Source organism: Carcharodon carcharias, chromosome 13 (assembly GCF_017639515.1).
Source record: "Carcharodon carcharias isolate sCarCar2 chromosome 13, sCarCar2.pri, whole genome shotgun sequence".
Taxonomy (NCBI): domain Eukaryota; kingdom Metazoa; phylum Chordata; class Chondrichthyes; order Lamniformes; family Lamnidae; genus Carcharodon; species Carcharodon carcharias.
The window spans coordinates 28,550,851-28,563,151 of NC_054479.1; the positions used below are offsets into that span (position 1 = coordinate 28,550,851).

At 40.5% G+C, this 12,301-nt stretch overlaps 2 protein-coding genes across 3 annotated transcripts in view; one reads left to right on the plus strand and one right to left on the minus strand.

Moving 5' to 3' along the window:
- LOC121286380 (rhomboid domain-containing protein 3-like) overlaps positions 1–5,629 on the plus strand; it is a 36,812-nt gene extending 31,183 nt beyond the window's left edge. Inside the window, exons 4-5 of the mRNA XM_041203472.1 lie at positions 2,518–2,943; positions 5,290–5,629. Coding sequence (XP_041059406.1) covers positions 2,518–2,943; positions 5,290–5,446 — 583 coding nt within the window. The 3' untranslated portion in view covers positions 5,447–5,629. The remainder of the gene's footprint in view (positions 1–2,517; positions 2,944–5,289) is intronic.
- A 395-nt stretch (positions 5,630–6,024) lies between these two features.
- The window catches only part of LOC121286379 (EMI domain-containing protein 1-like), a 386,722-nt gene continuing 380,445 nt past the window's right edge, over positions 6,025–12,301 (minus strand). For both annotated transcript variants that reach the window (XM_041203470.1, XM_041203471.1), the window contains exon 15: positions 6,025–7,940. In XM_041203470.1, coding sequence (XP_041059404.1) covers positions 7,810–7,940 — 131 coding nt within the window. In that variant the 3' untranslated portion in view covers positions 6,025–7,809. The remainder of the gene's footprint in view (positions 7,941–12,301) is intronic.

Here is a 12,301-nt window from a genome sequence, read left to right on the forward strand (position 1 = left end):
AGGCCGAGATGGATCATCCACTTGGCACTTCTGGCTGAAGATTGTAGCAAATGCTTCAGCCTTATCTTTTGCCCTGATGTGCTGGGCTCATCCATCATTGAGGATGGGGATATTTGTGGACCCTCCTCCAATTAGTTGTTTAATTGTCCTCCACCATTCACAACTGGATGTGGCAGGACTGCAGAGCTTAAATCTGATCCGTTGGTTGTGGGATTGCTTAGCTGTGTCTATCACTTGCTGCTTATGCTGGTTGCCACACAAGCAGTCCTGTGTTATAGCTTCACCAAGTTGACACCTCATTTTTAGGTATGCTTGGTGTTGTTCCTGGCATGCCCTCCTGCACTCTTCTTTCTTCCAGGGTTGATCCCCAGGCTTGGTGGTAATGGTAGAGTGGGGCATATGCTGGGCCATGAGGTTACAGATTGCGTTCGAGTACAGTTCTGCTGCTGCTGATGACCCACAGCGCCTCACGGATGCCCAGCCTTGAGTGTCTAGATCTATTCGAAATCTATCCCATTTAGCACAGTGGTAGTGCCACACAACACGATGGAGGGGTGTCCTCAGTGTGAACGCGGGACTTTATCTCCACAATGTGCAGTGGTCACTGCTACTGATACTGTCATGGAGAGATGCATTTAAAGCAGGCAGATTGGTGAGGATGAGGTCAAGTATGTTTTTCCCTCTTGTTGATTCCCTCACCACCTGCTGTATTTTGGTAAGTCTTCACTCACTAGCACAGTGAAAAGCTTTGGGACATTTAAATAGCTTTTCACTGTGTTGGTGATGAGTGTGAGGGAGGTAGGTGGGCGGAGGTGCCAGCTGGGTAGGGTGGCAGGGTGGTGAGGTCAGGTCGGCGGGGTGCAGGGAGTCGGGTGGGGGGGGAAGTCGGAGCGGTGGGGAGAGTGGATTTGGGAATGTCAATGTTGAGTGATTTGGTATAGTTATGCAGGAGTTAGAACAGTTTTTGCTCTGTCTAACATTTCCTAGGCAATGATCGACGTAAGTAAAACAAAAATAAAAATACCTGGAAAAAGTCAGCAGGTCTGACAGCATCTGCGGAGAGGAACACAGTTAACATTTTGAGTCCGTATGACTCTTCAACAGAACTAAGGAAAAATAGAAAAGAGGTGAAATATAAGCTGGGTTAAGGGGGGGTGGGACAAGTAGAGCTGAATAGAGGGCCAGTGATAAGTGGAGATAGCCAAAAGATGTCATAGACAAAAGGACAAAGAGGTGTTGACAGTGGTGATATTATCTAAGGAATGTGCTAATAGGTGACATTAAGGGTAGAAAGCAGGATGAGCAAGGGACAGATAGCCCTAGTGGGGGTGGGGTGGGGGAAGGGATCGAAATGGGCTAGAAGGTGGAGATAATATAATGGATGGAAATACATTTAAAAGTGCTGTTCCTCCAGTTTGCATTGAGCTTCACTGAAACAATGCAGCAGGCCAAGGATGGACATGTGGGCATGAGAGCAGGGTGGAGTGTTGAAATGGCAAGCTTGTGGGAGGTCTGGGTCATGCTTGTGGACAGACCGAAGATGTTCCACAAAGCGGTCACCCAGTCTGCGTTTGCTCTCTCCAATGTAAGGGAAACCACATTGGGAGCAGCAAATGCAGTAGACTAAATTGAGGGAAGAGCAAGTGAAGTGCTGCTTCACTTGAAAGGAGTGTTTGGGCCCTTGGACAGTGAGGAGAGGGGAAGTAAAGAGGCAGGTGTTGCACCTTCTGCGGTTGCATGGGAAAGTGCTGTGGGAGGGGGTTGAGGTGTAGGGGGTGAAGAAGGAGTGGACCAGGGTGTCCCAGAGGGAACAATTCCTGATTTGATAGAGGTATGTAAGTTGGAGCCATCAGAAATCTCCAACTCTAACTCAGAGTTGGAGACTTTTTTGGAGGGTTTCGGATGCAGGAGAATTGCCCATTGGAAGTTCAAACTTCCTGGGCAATTCCCACATAGTCAATGCATCGGGATGTCCAAGTGGTCTCATAGTGCCCCTCGGGGTTAGGGTACATCGGGGTAGGAGCATCTGTAGATCGGTAGCTCTGGGCCTTTATTTCCAAATTTTGTGTCATCTGCAAACTTGGAAAATATGTCCCCTATGCCCAAGTACAGGTCATTAATATATATCAGAAGGAGCAGTGGTCCTAATACTGACTCCTGGGGGACACTACTGTACATCTCCCTTCAGTCTGAAAAACAATTGCTCAACACTATTCAGCTTTTTGTCTCTTGCCCATTTCATTTCCATGCTGCCTCTGCCCCTTTAACCCCTTAGACTTCAGTTTACTAACAAGGTTAGTATAAACCATGTAATTATTTCAAGGCCTCTAATTTATCTAAGAATTAATGGATATGCACCTAGTATTTCCTGTGAACTTCAAAATATTCTACCATTATTTTTTCTACATGTTTATGTTTAATCTGTGAATTATTACCAAAAATTTCAGTTTTGGCTGTACCATTATGAATATTTTCAAAAAGGTTACACTGTCCACTGTATTACAATCACATTTGCAGATTCCATCCTGTGTCAGAGGTCTACGAAACTCATGAATTCTCAATGGCGCACGTAACAGCTGTCCCTGATGATTTTACAACAAGAGAAAGCAATAGCTACAATATTAAAATGGATTCTCAGTGGACCGAAACCCCCAACCAGACAATGCCTATTTCACAGCCTCACACCGGATCCGCACGTACCAATTACTTACAAGCAGATCTATACCATCCATATGGTTTTACATATCCTAGACAACTGGATCCAAACTCTCATCTCTCTGAATTTTATCACATGAATCCAGATGAAATCTATTCTGCTGTTGCTTGTGGCCTTCTCACTGATGAGGACCTTTTTCACGCTGGTGTTGTTGCCTCCTTACAAGAATCCGCAATGAACCAGAACAGCAAGGTGGAAATACCTAAATCTTCTGTCTCTTCTCTCCGGTAGGTAGCTGACAATAAAAGATTATTAGGCGCTTATTAAATTTTGAAAAAAATCATAAGTTTAGGAAGGGTTAGCAAGCAGTCAAATTCAGTTATCAGCAATTACTGTTGTCAAGCCCTGAAATCACATGTCTACAAAAGTTTTCAATCTGATCTCAATAGCAGGTTTCCAAAAGTGGTTAGAATCACATTTAAAATGGTGTTAGTTCAAGAGTGTTAAATTGATGTTGATTCTATTGATGTACAGGTTTCATATGGTTATTGGCATGATTGCAAATCCCAAAGCTCTATAAAAGTGCTTGTCATTTTTTTCCCCCTTGTCGGGAGACCCCTGCAAATATTAAGACAACAATGTCAGCTCCCTAGAGGAAAACAGTGTGGCAGCACGACATCCAGTTACATAAATGGTCTGTTTATTTAGTCAAGAGGTACAGAAATTTGATGATGTTGGGGGTGGTATCTCAAGGACCCACAGACTTAAATGCCAAAAAATATTTGCTTACAAGATAAAACACTTCATGAATTGTTTGCTAGACCAAAAAATAATTTGCAATGGATTTTTTAAAAATTCCTGGTTAACAACATTTTCTCAAGTTGATAATTTCAGTGCTTTCTGCAAACTCAGTACTATATTTGGAAATTAGAAGTTAGATGTCTTTTAAATTGTACAGTTTCCCAATTTAGAGTTCATGGCTATTTAACCACAAAACAATTCTTAGGTTTTTGTTCATACCAATCCATATTTATAATGGGTAGCAGTGCCAGAGTCTATATATGCATGTCCACATGTGTAGATATAGTGGAGCTGTTCTTTGTTTGGCAGCTTTCAGCAGGGCATCTTGGTTTTACTGTACACGACATTGCTTTTACATATCAGTGCAGCAACTTGCATTTTTAACATAGAGAATACCCCTAACTGCCTCACAGGGGAGATGTGGATACTGAGCAGTAGTTGATGAGTTAGAGGAAATGAGTGATAGCAAGACTGAGAAGGTAGGTTCTGTGGAGACGTTTGAAGGTGGGGATAGAGGTAGCCAGGCAAAGGTAAGGAGTGTGCTCAAGGGAAATAAAACTTGAGGTTTGTCCACTTGGAATGCTGAAGAGTTCTGGCTGCAAGCAGGAGTTGGAACCTGTTGGCTTCCTCACCATCCTCCATGCTTTCAGTGTCATCTCTCTCTACATGCTGAAGGTTTGTCCTTTGATACAGTAGCTTAGAACAAGCCAATATCAAATAGGACACTTTGTGGACTGTTTGTAAGAAGCCTGCAGACTTGTCCAGGCAGCAGAACTGTTGCAAGAGAATCTCAATGGTCTTCTCGATGAGAGTTTTAGAGTAGCACTGGATCTAATTGTACTGCAATTGGCAGCAGAGCATGGCTCATGAATTCTCTCAAAAGTCCAAAGTGTATTTGTCAATGGTTAGCCCTTATCCATAAGCAGCCAGCATCTCACTGTACAAGGCCATGAGTGCATGGAGGGTAAATTTAACTTTGGTGTAAAGTGGGAAACATTGAATTAGCCAGCCATTATACACAATTCATTCTCTTTCCACTGAATTCCATGGAAGAGAATTCAGGTGCAGTGTAGTGTATAATGGACAGCCGGTTGCATAGACCCATGGTGAGACCACAAGGTGCACAATTTTGGTCTCCTTCCTTAAGGAAGAAGATACTTGCTTTAAAGGGAGCGTAATGAAGGCTACTGGATTGATTCCTGGGATGAGGGCATTGTCCTATAAGGAGAGATTGAATAGATTAGGTTTATATTCCCAAGAGTTTAGAAGAATGAGGTAGTCTAACTGAAATGTGTGAACTTCTTAAAGGGCTTGACAGGGTAGATGCTGGAACTCTCCTGGATGGGGAGTCTAGAACTAAGGGCCACAGTCTCAGAATAAGAGTTTGGCCATTTAGGACTCAAAGGGTCTTTGGAATTCTCCACCGCAAGCAGCTGTGGATGCTTAGTCTTTGAATATATTCAAGTGAGAGATTGACAAATTTTTGGATACTAAGGGAATCGAGGGAGCTGGGATATTGCAGGAAGGTATAGCTGAAGCAGAAAATAAGCCATAATCTTACTGAACGATGAAACAGGCTCAAGGGGTCAAATGGCTTACTCATTCAATATCACCCATTTTAAACCAGCAACCCAAGTAAAAAATTAACCCCATTGTGTCCATGTAATGAGCAGCCTAGTCAACTAAATCTCTCTGTTGGAAAATGATTGCTACTTTCTTATTGGATTTTATTAGCAGAAATATAATTATAATATCATATCCCATGTGCTGCACATGATCCTTTGTGCAATATATTACTTTCTTAATGTTTGCTTTCATTGTCCCTCTCTCAGACTACAACAATTAAAACAGATGGGCTTTTCAACTGAAAAGGCTGTTTTAGCACTGGCTGCTTCAGGAAAGGTAGAGAGTGCCGTTAACCTTCTAGTGGAAGACCAAGTTGGAGAGGATGCTGTTGTGACTGCAAATATGAAAATGATATCCAAGTGAATGTTACTGGTACTGCTAAATAATTTCTCCTGCCAAAGCAAATGACTTTACAGGCTCTTAAAAGCAGATTTAAATGCAGCCATTCAATGTTACTTTTGAATGGGTCACAAAAATTACATATGAACACAGTTCAGTCCATTTTTGTACATTTGCATTTATGTACCAATAAAATTGTTCCTTAAATTTCCATGTCCAGTGGTCATTTTTCAACAATATATTTCAGTAATGGTCAATAATAATGTTTTGAAATTGGTTTTATATATGTAAGTGCCAAGTCCGAAATATCTGGCATGAAGCCTGTCAATTAAAGTGAAATATATATATTTCTAAAGCATTTCTGTACAGCTAAATGCTAAATTTGTACCTTGCTGTAAGTTTGGAATTATGTGAAATATCCTGGAAATTGTGAATAAGCATTAACAAAATTAATTCAAACTGGTTCCTACAAAAGTGTGACAGCTTAAACCTGTAACCAACTTTGGTCACATATGTGACTTTTAAAATAATTTTTTGTTTTTATACAGCAATAAAGTATTTTAAACATTCAAGTAAAGCATCAAAACAAATAGGTCAAAAGACTTAATTTACCTTTTAATGAATATTTTTGACACACTTTTCATGGTTGGTATAAAACAGTGCTCTGTACATGAAAATAAGTACGCCCTTTAAGACTGAATATGAAAACAGTGGTACCAAAGTTGTACATTGTAAATATACTTGTGAATACTTTTGCTAGCAACCTGCATTAAAAGCCCATAGTCAAGATACAGAATCTGTGGATAAACAAATAGCAAACTGAAATAGAAACACATGTTGTCTTAATTATAATATTAAACACTGCACACTGAGCACCATTAAGACGCACATAATTGTTACAGCCCAAAATGACTGTAATTGAAATGCTACCTTCAAGTACAAATTCAGAGATATCTGTACATAAATACTTAGTATAGTTTCATGTTTTGATGGTAATATGTCCTGTTTATTTCGATCTAGAAATTTAAGTAGCAGTCCTCTATTGTCTTGTGAGTATTAAATTGGATGTGCAATTAATCAACATTTTTTTTTGTTGATTTGCTATCTATTTTAACATATGCCCTTAGAGCTAAAAAATACACAGTTTCTAATAAAATTTTTAAATGTCTAGGAATTACTGGTATGTAATGTTCAAACGTAAAGGCAGTGTTTCTTGGGATTAATATCTTGAGTAACGCATGGATCATTTCAATATGCTACAAAACAAAATTTCTAAATTACATTTAATCTGATCATAGGAAAACAACTCGAATGGCTCACTTTAAAAAAAAATTCTTTACTATCCCTTACTGCTGTTACCATAATGTAGGAGAATCAGTAAAGTAGCTCTAATATAATTTAAAGAGACAGGATCCCATTTGATAAACTTCTCCCAAATATTCATTCCAGTTTTCAAGAATGTATTAAAATGCAAACTGATGCCTGCTTTAAATGACAAATATCCAAGGGTGGGGGGGTGGTGGAAGGTGGGCTCTAAAAGTGTTCCCTCCAATGCAACTGTGCTATTCTGCAAAGTAACAAGTCTGTTTTCCTTGATCTTTTAAGGCATCTTCTAAAAATGAGAGGAAAATTAAAAATCTAAATCTCTGTAATTGTTCCTTCCCTTTGATCTAAAATTGTTTACATTCCAATTAAGTAATCGTTACTGGCAAACCTACTACCAATCAAAAACACAAGTAAAAAGACCCTGAGTGCACAGAGATTGATAGATTCATAAATTGGAATGGAAGCATCCAACAAAGAGTCAATAGTCTGTCATAATATGAGAAGACAATAATTTTGGAGAGAATGATATGGAAGGAGGTGACCAAGGGAGAGTGTCTCATTAAACAATTACTTTTTCCATGTAATAAAACTAATTTATCTTTTGAAATATATAATGTAGACTGATGGCAATAGTATGATTATACAGCATTTTAGAAAAAGTAATCTACTTGTGATAGAAAATAAATGCAAAGTAAACTCTTTCACAAATATAGGAGAGTGGCTGCCTTATGAAATATTCACCAGAAGCTATGTTTATGAAAAAACAAAGCACAGAATAGTCATCATATGGTGACACATTTTGTGATATCTATACCAGATCTCTGAGATTCCCATGAAGAAAGCAGCCTAAAACACAAGTTATTTTCAGCACAAATGGAGCATAATGCTCGCAGTTGGACGAGGCAAATCAAGTTAGTCCACTGATGTATTACACACAGGACAAATAAACACTTTATAAAACAGTTCCAGTGGTTTGGTAATCTGCTTACCCCAGTTTACCACATGTTGTTTCAGGAAGGCAGCACACAGTTTACATTTGTTGACATTTACATTGTCCTTAATCATTTCTCTTCAGTTTTATGTGCAAGCCTGTGTGAGATAATCTTGTAGGCTGCAAAGCTGCCTCGCTTGCCTCTGAAGAAATTTGGAGGTACAGTAGCGTAAGGATCTACTCCAGATCCATGATCAGGTTCTATTAAGATAAAGATAACATAGTAAATTGAGTTGGGTGGAAACTTAAAGCAAAGTTCATTGTACTGTAAAAGAGCTGATATGTAATAATCCATAAGAAAAGAACAGGAAGGCAAATGATTAAGTTAATGTTATCACGAGTCGATTTATTGAATCTTAGCATTACATTTTCAATTCACTCATAATAGCATCTGATGGATTTAACTGAGAGAAGCACACTAGTTTGAAGAATGGAGTTTGAATTGTACATTTAGAATATTGACCGTTGGAGCACAGCATTTTACTAGGCATAATTTAATTGCCAGAATTTGACATGTAGCCTAGAAATGACTTGTGAATAATATTACTGTGTGCATGCATTAATGTATAATATTCCTCTCTGCTATTTTAATGATTCCGCTCTTCAATGTAAATGGGTTAACATTCCAATTAAAATAGCAGAGAGAAATTTGAATGTGGAAATGAGGTTACAATCGGATCAGCCATGATCATATTGAATGGCAGAGCAGGCTCGAAGGGCCGAGTGACCTATTCCTAATTCGTATGTTCATATGATATGAATGCAAAAAGCATTCCCATGGTAACAGCAATCATGATAATTTTTAGAATATTTACAGAATTCTGACAGCTGGATTAAAACGCATTAAAATTCTTTCCATACGGGATCATCAATTATAGCCAGGTCCAGGCTTCTGGTGTTGCATCAGGAATTTACTTTTAGCAAATCTTGTAGAAATGATGGGAAATTATTAGGTGAGATTTGATGGGAAATTCCAGGTTTGCCACTAATGGAGGGAAATTAATCTGAAACTTTAAAAACCTAAAGATGAGATGGCTTGATTAGCGTGTTTAATTGTTACACAGTTACTTTACTTCTGTTGTTTCTCTCATTTTTAATACAGGATAAAATTATAAAAGAAAAAAAGCGATATTTTCTGATTGTACATGTCATCAGACTTGCCTGTTATCAATTATCCCTTTCTACCCAAAAATTGATAGTTAACTTTAAAAAAGGTGGCAGCTCCCTCAGTTTCAGTGTATATATTATGGCTTCAGCAATTAACAAAGCTGCACAGGTTATTCTTTCAGAAAAAAAAATGACTTGTGAATTTTTTTTAAGTTATGATCAGGTAAATTCAATAGTCTATTACAATAAAAATAGAAAATACTAGGAATACCCAGCATCTGAAAAAAGATTGCTTAATGTTTCTGTAGAGCACTAAAAAATAATCCAAGGCAATCTTTTAGGATTGACCAGAACAAAGGGGATATACATGAAATACTGATACAATAAGATTAATAGCCTGAAACATGAATCTATCTTTTCTCTTTTCAGACTTGATGGCTCCCCTGTGGCTTCCTGCGTTTTCCAGTTTTATTTCAGTTTATCTTAGTTTTTACTTTAGTTTAAATGTGAGCAACATGAATCCATGTACTTTTTTGTTTAAAGCATGATGATAAAACAACTACAGAACTATGAATAGGTTACAAATAAAGAAAAGTAAGACCAGACAACATTTCTTGTCTTAAAGAGATACCTTTTCAAAAAACAGGAGTAGAAACAGCTATAGACCTTCAATGTGAAATTGGGCTGACTGACTCCCCTTTTACGGGTGCTTTCAGAGCTCCTAAAAATGTGCAGAACATGAGTACACTTGTGGGGTGAATTGCATTGGATGCCATATTGTTGCAGGCATTAGCACACATGTAGTGAACATCCACCAGAAGTATGCAGAGTACAGCTCAGCAGCAGGAAGGATTCCTCCCAACAGTGCTATTTAAAGGGATCATCAACTACTTATTGGTTAGTGGTTAGTTGATTTCTTCTGGCTGCTGCTACAATACTAAAGTGTATGCTGCTTTCTGCAATCATTTCAAGTTGCAAAGGTCTATTGGGAGGGGGGTAAGCTGAAGGAATGTTTTTACTGACTTTATGGCTTCTGCACAAATCAGTTGCCCCCCAGATATGCGTGTGTGAAGTGATAGAGGAGGGAGGACAAATACTCCATGACTGAGAAAGGACATTCGATTTGTGCTCCATGGAGACATTGCCACTCCCTGAAGCAGTATCTTGGCAATCCTAATAAACTCTTGGAGGTCACATTGGTAGACTGTGTGAAGCCCCTTTGCGCATTGGAATCCACAACCAAGATGACAGTAGTCTGAGCTTGCATGGCAGCATTCAGATGTTGGGTGACTGCTGCTTGTGCTGCAATGGATCTACATCATTGGCTGTCATGTGCTGCATTATGGTTGGGTTTATAAGTATGTGAATGGCATTGACCACCACTTCCATGCTGGAAAGGATGGGCTCCAATTTCTGCACAAGTCCCACTTAAGGTTGATGCCAGACTCCTCATGCTTCCTGAACTGATTGCAGGCTTTCTAGCAGACTTCCTGATGCACCAAGCATTTTGCTGCAGAACCCATCAGCATTCTTTCTGTAGCCTGTCTCACTGAAGCCCTCAACAGTGGAACCTATGTGCAATCTCACTCTCTAGCAAGCTGGAGCTTGTGCTATCCTTGCCCTCTGTCCTGTCTGCAGTCCGTTCATGCCTGATGTTTCACCAGGTGCAGATCCCAATACCCTCCCTAAGATATGTGTAGTATCTGGTGGCTGTGATTGTGAAATAGGCATTCCCCTTGGAATATAACATGATTTGGGGAATGAACAGAGGCCATGCAGAGCAGGACAAACTGCTGGAAGAGAGAGAGAGGGAGAAAAGCTTTCAGCAGGAGGTGATATCTGCCCAGGACGTTCAAGGGACTATTTTCCTACTTGAACCTCAGCAAGAAACAATGTGTGAGATGCCGACACTTCCAAAGACATCCTCACTGCAATCTGCCGGCTGTCAAAGCCACAACAGCAATTTCAGAGCAGGGCAGGAATCACATTGCCAGTGACTGAGAGGATGACCATGAGAATTAATGTTTATGTGTTTGGCCCCTTCTGGGTTGCAGCCAGAGATAATGGCAACATCTTGCAGTTTGCCATCCAGTGTTGAGTAAGGCGGTCACTCAAACTCCCTGTTCAAGGTGGGCTAACTACATTTCATTCCTGCTTGCTAGGAACAAGCACGCAGAGCGAGCATGTTGCTTTACTAGGATTGTAGGCTTTCCGTGGTGCAGTACCCCATTGACTGCATGCATATTTCTTTACAGGTGTCACATATCAACTCTACCCTATGCCAAAACCTAAAGGGGTTCCAGCTGATGTGTGACCATAAGCAGTGAATCATGCACATCAACATCTGGTATCCTGGCAGCCTCCATCCTGCAACAGTCCATTGTACCACCTGCATTTGAGCAATCAAGACAGATCATAGGGCGACAAGGGCTATCTGCTGATGACACCACTAAGCAACTCACACACGTGCGCAACCTACATGCAACGAAAACCATACTGCCACATGAAATGTGATAGCATATACCACAGCCAGGTTGAAACAGCGCTTCCGCTGCCTGGACCCTGCAACTCTGCCATATTCGGCAGGGCGGGTGTCAAGGTTTAGGGTGGTCTGCTGCATCTTACACTACTTCGCCATCATGAGGAGTCAGCCCTTGCCAACAGCTAAATGGCTTAGAAGGCCTGCCTATAAACTGCACCATAACAACTCAGGTGGCAGCAGTCTGGTTAGGTTGGCTGACTAGCACCATCAATGGCACTGGTGAAGTGATAGAAGAGGGAGGACATTAGGTTTGTGCTCCATGGAGACACTGCCACTCCCCTGAAGCAGCATCTTAGCAATCCTAATAAACTCTTGGAGGTCACATTGGTGGACTGTGTGAAACCCTGCAAGCCCCTTTGTGCATTGTAATCCGCAACCAAGATGACAGTAGTCTGAGCTTGCATAGCAGCATTCAGATGTTGGGTGACTGCTGCTCGTGCTGCAATGGATCTACATCATTGGCCGTCACGTGCTGCATCATGGTTGGGTTTATAAGTATGTGAATGGCGTTGACTACCACTTCCATGCTGGAAAGGATGGGCTTCAATTTCTGCACAAGTCCCACTTAAGGTTGATGTCAGACTCCTCGTGCTCCCTGACACTGATTGCAGGCTTTCTAGCAGACTTCCCAATGCACCAAGCATTTTGCTGCAGATACCCAACAGCATTCTTTCTGTAGCCTGTCTCATTGAAGCCCTCAAACAGTGGAACCTATGTGCAATCTCACTCTCTAGCAAGCTGGAGCTTGTGCTATCCTTGACCTCTGTCCTGCCCGCAGTCCACTCATGCTTGATGTTTCACCAGATGCAGACCCCAATACCCTCCCTAAGATATGTGTAGCATCAGTATCTGAGCTGGTGGCTGAGATTGTGAAATCAAGTGAAGGTGATGGGTCTTCTTCATCAGTCATTTC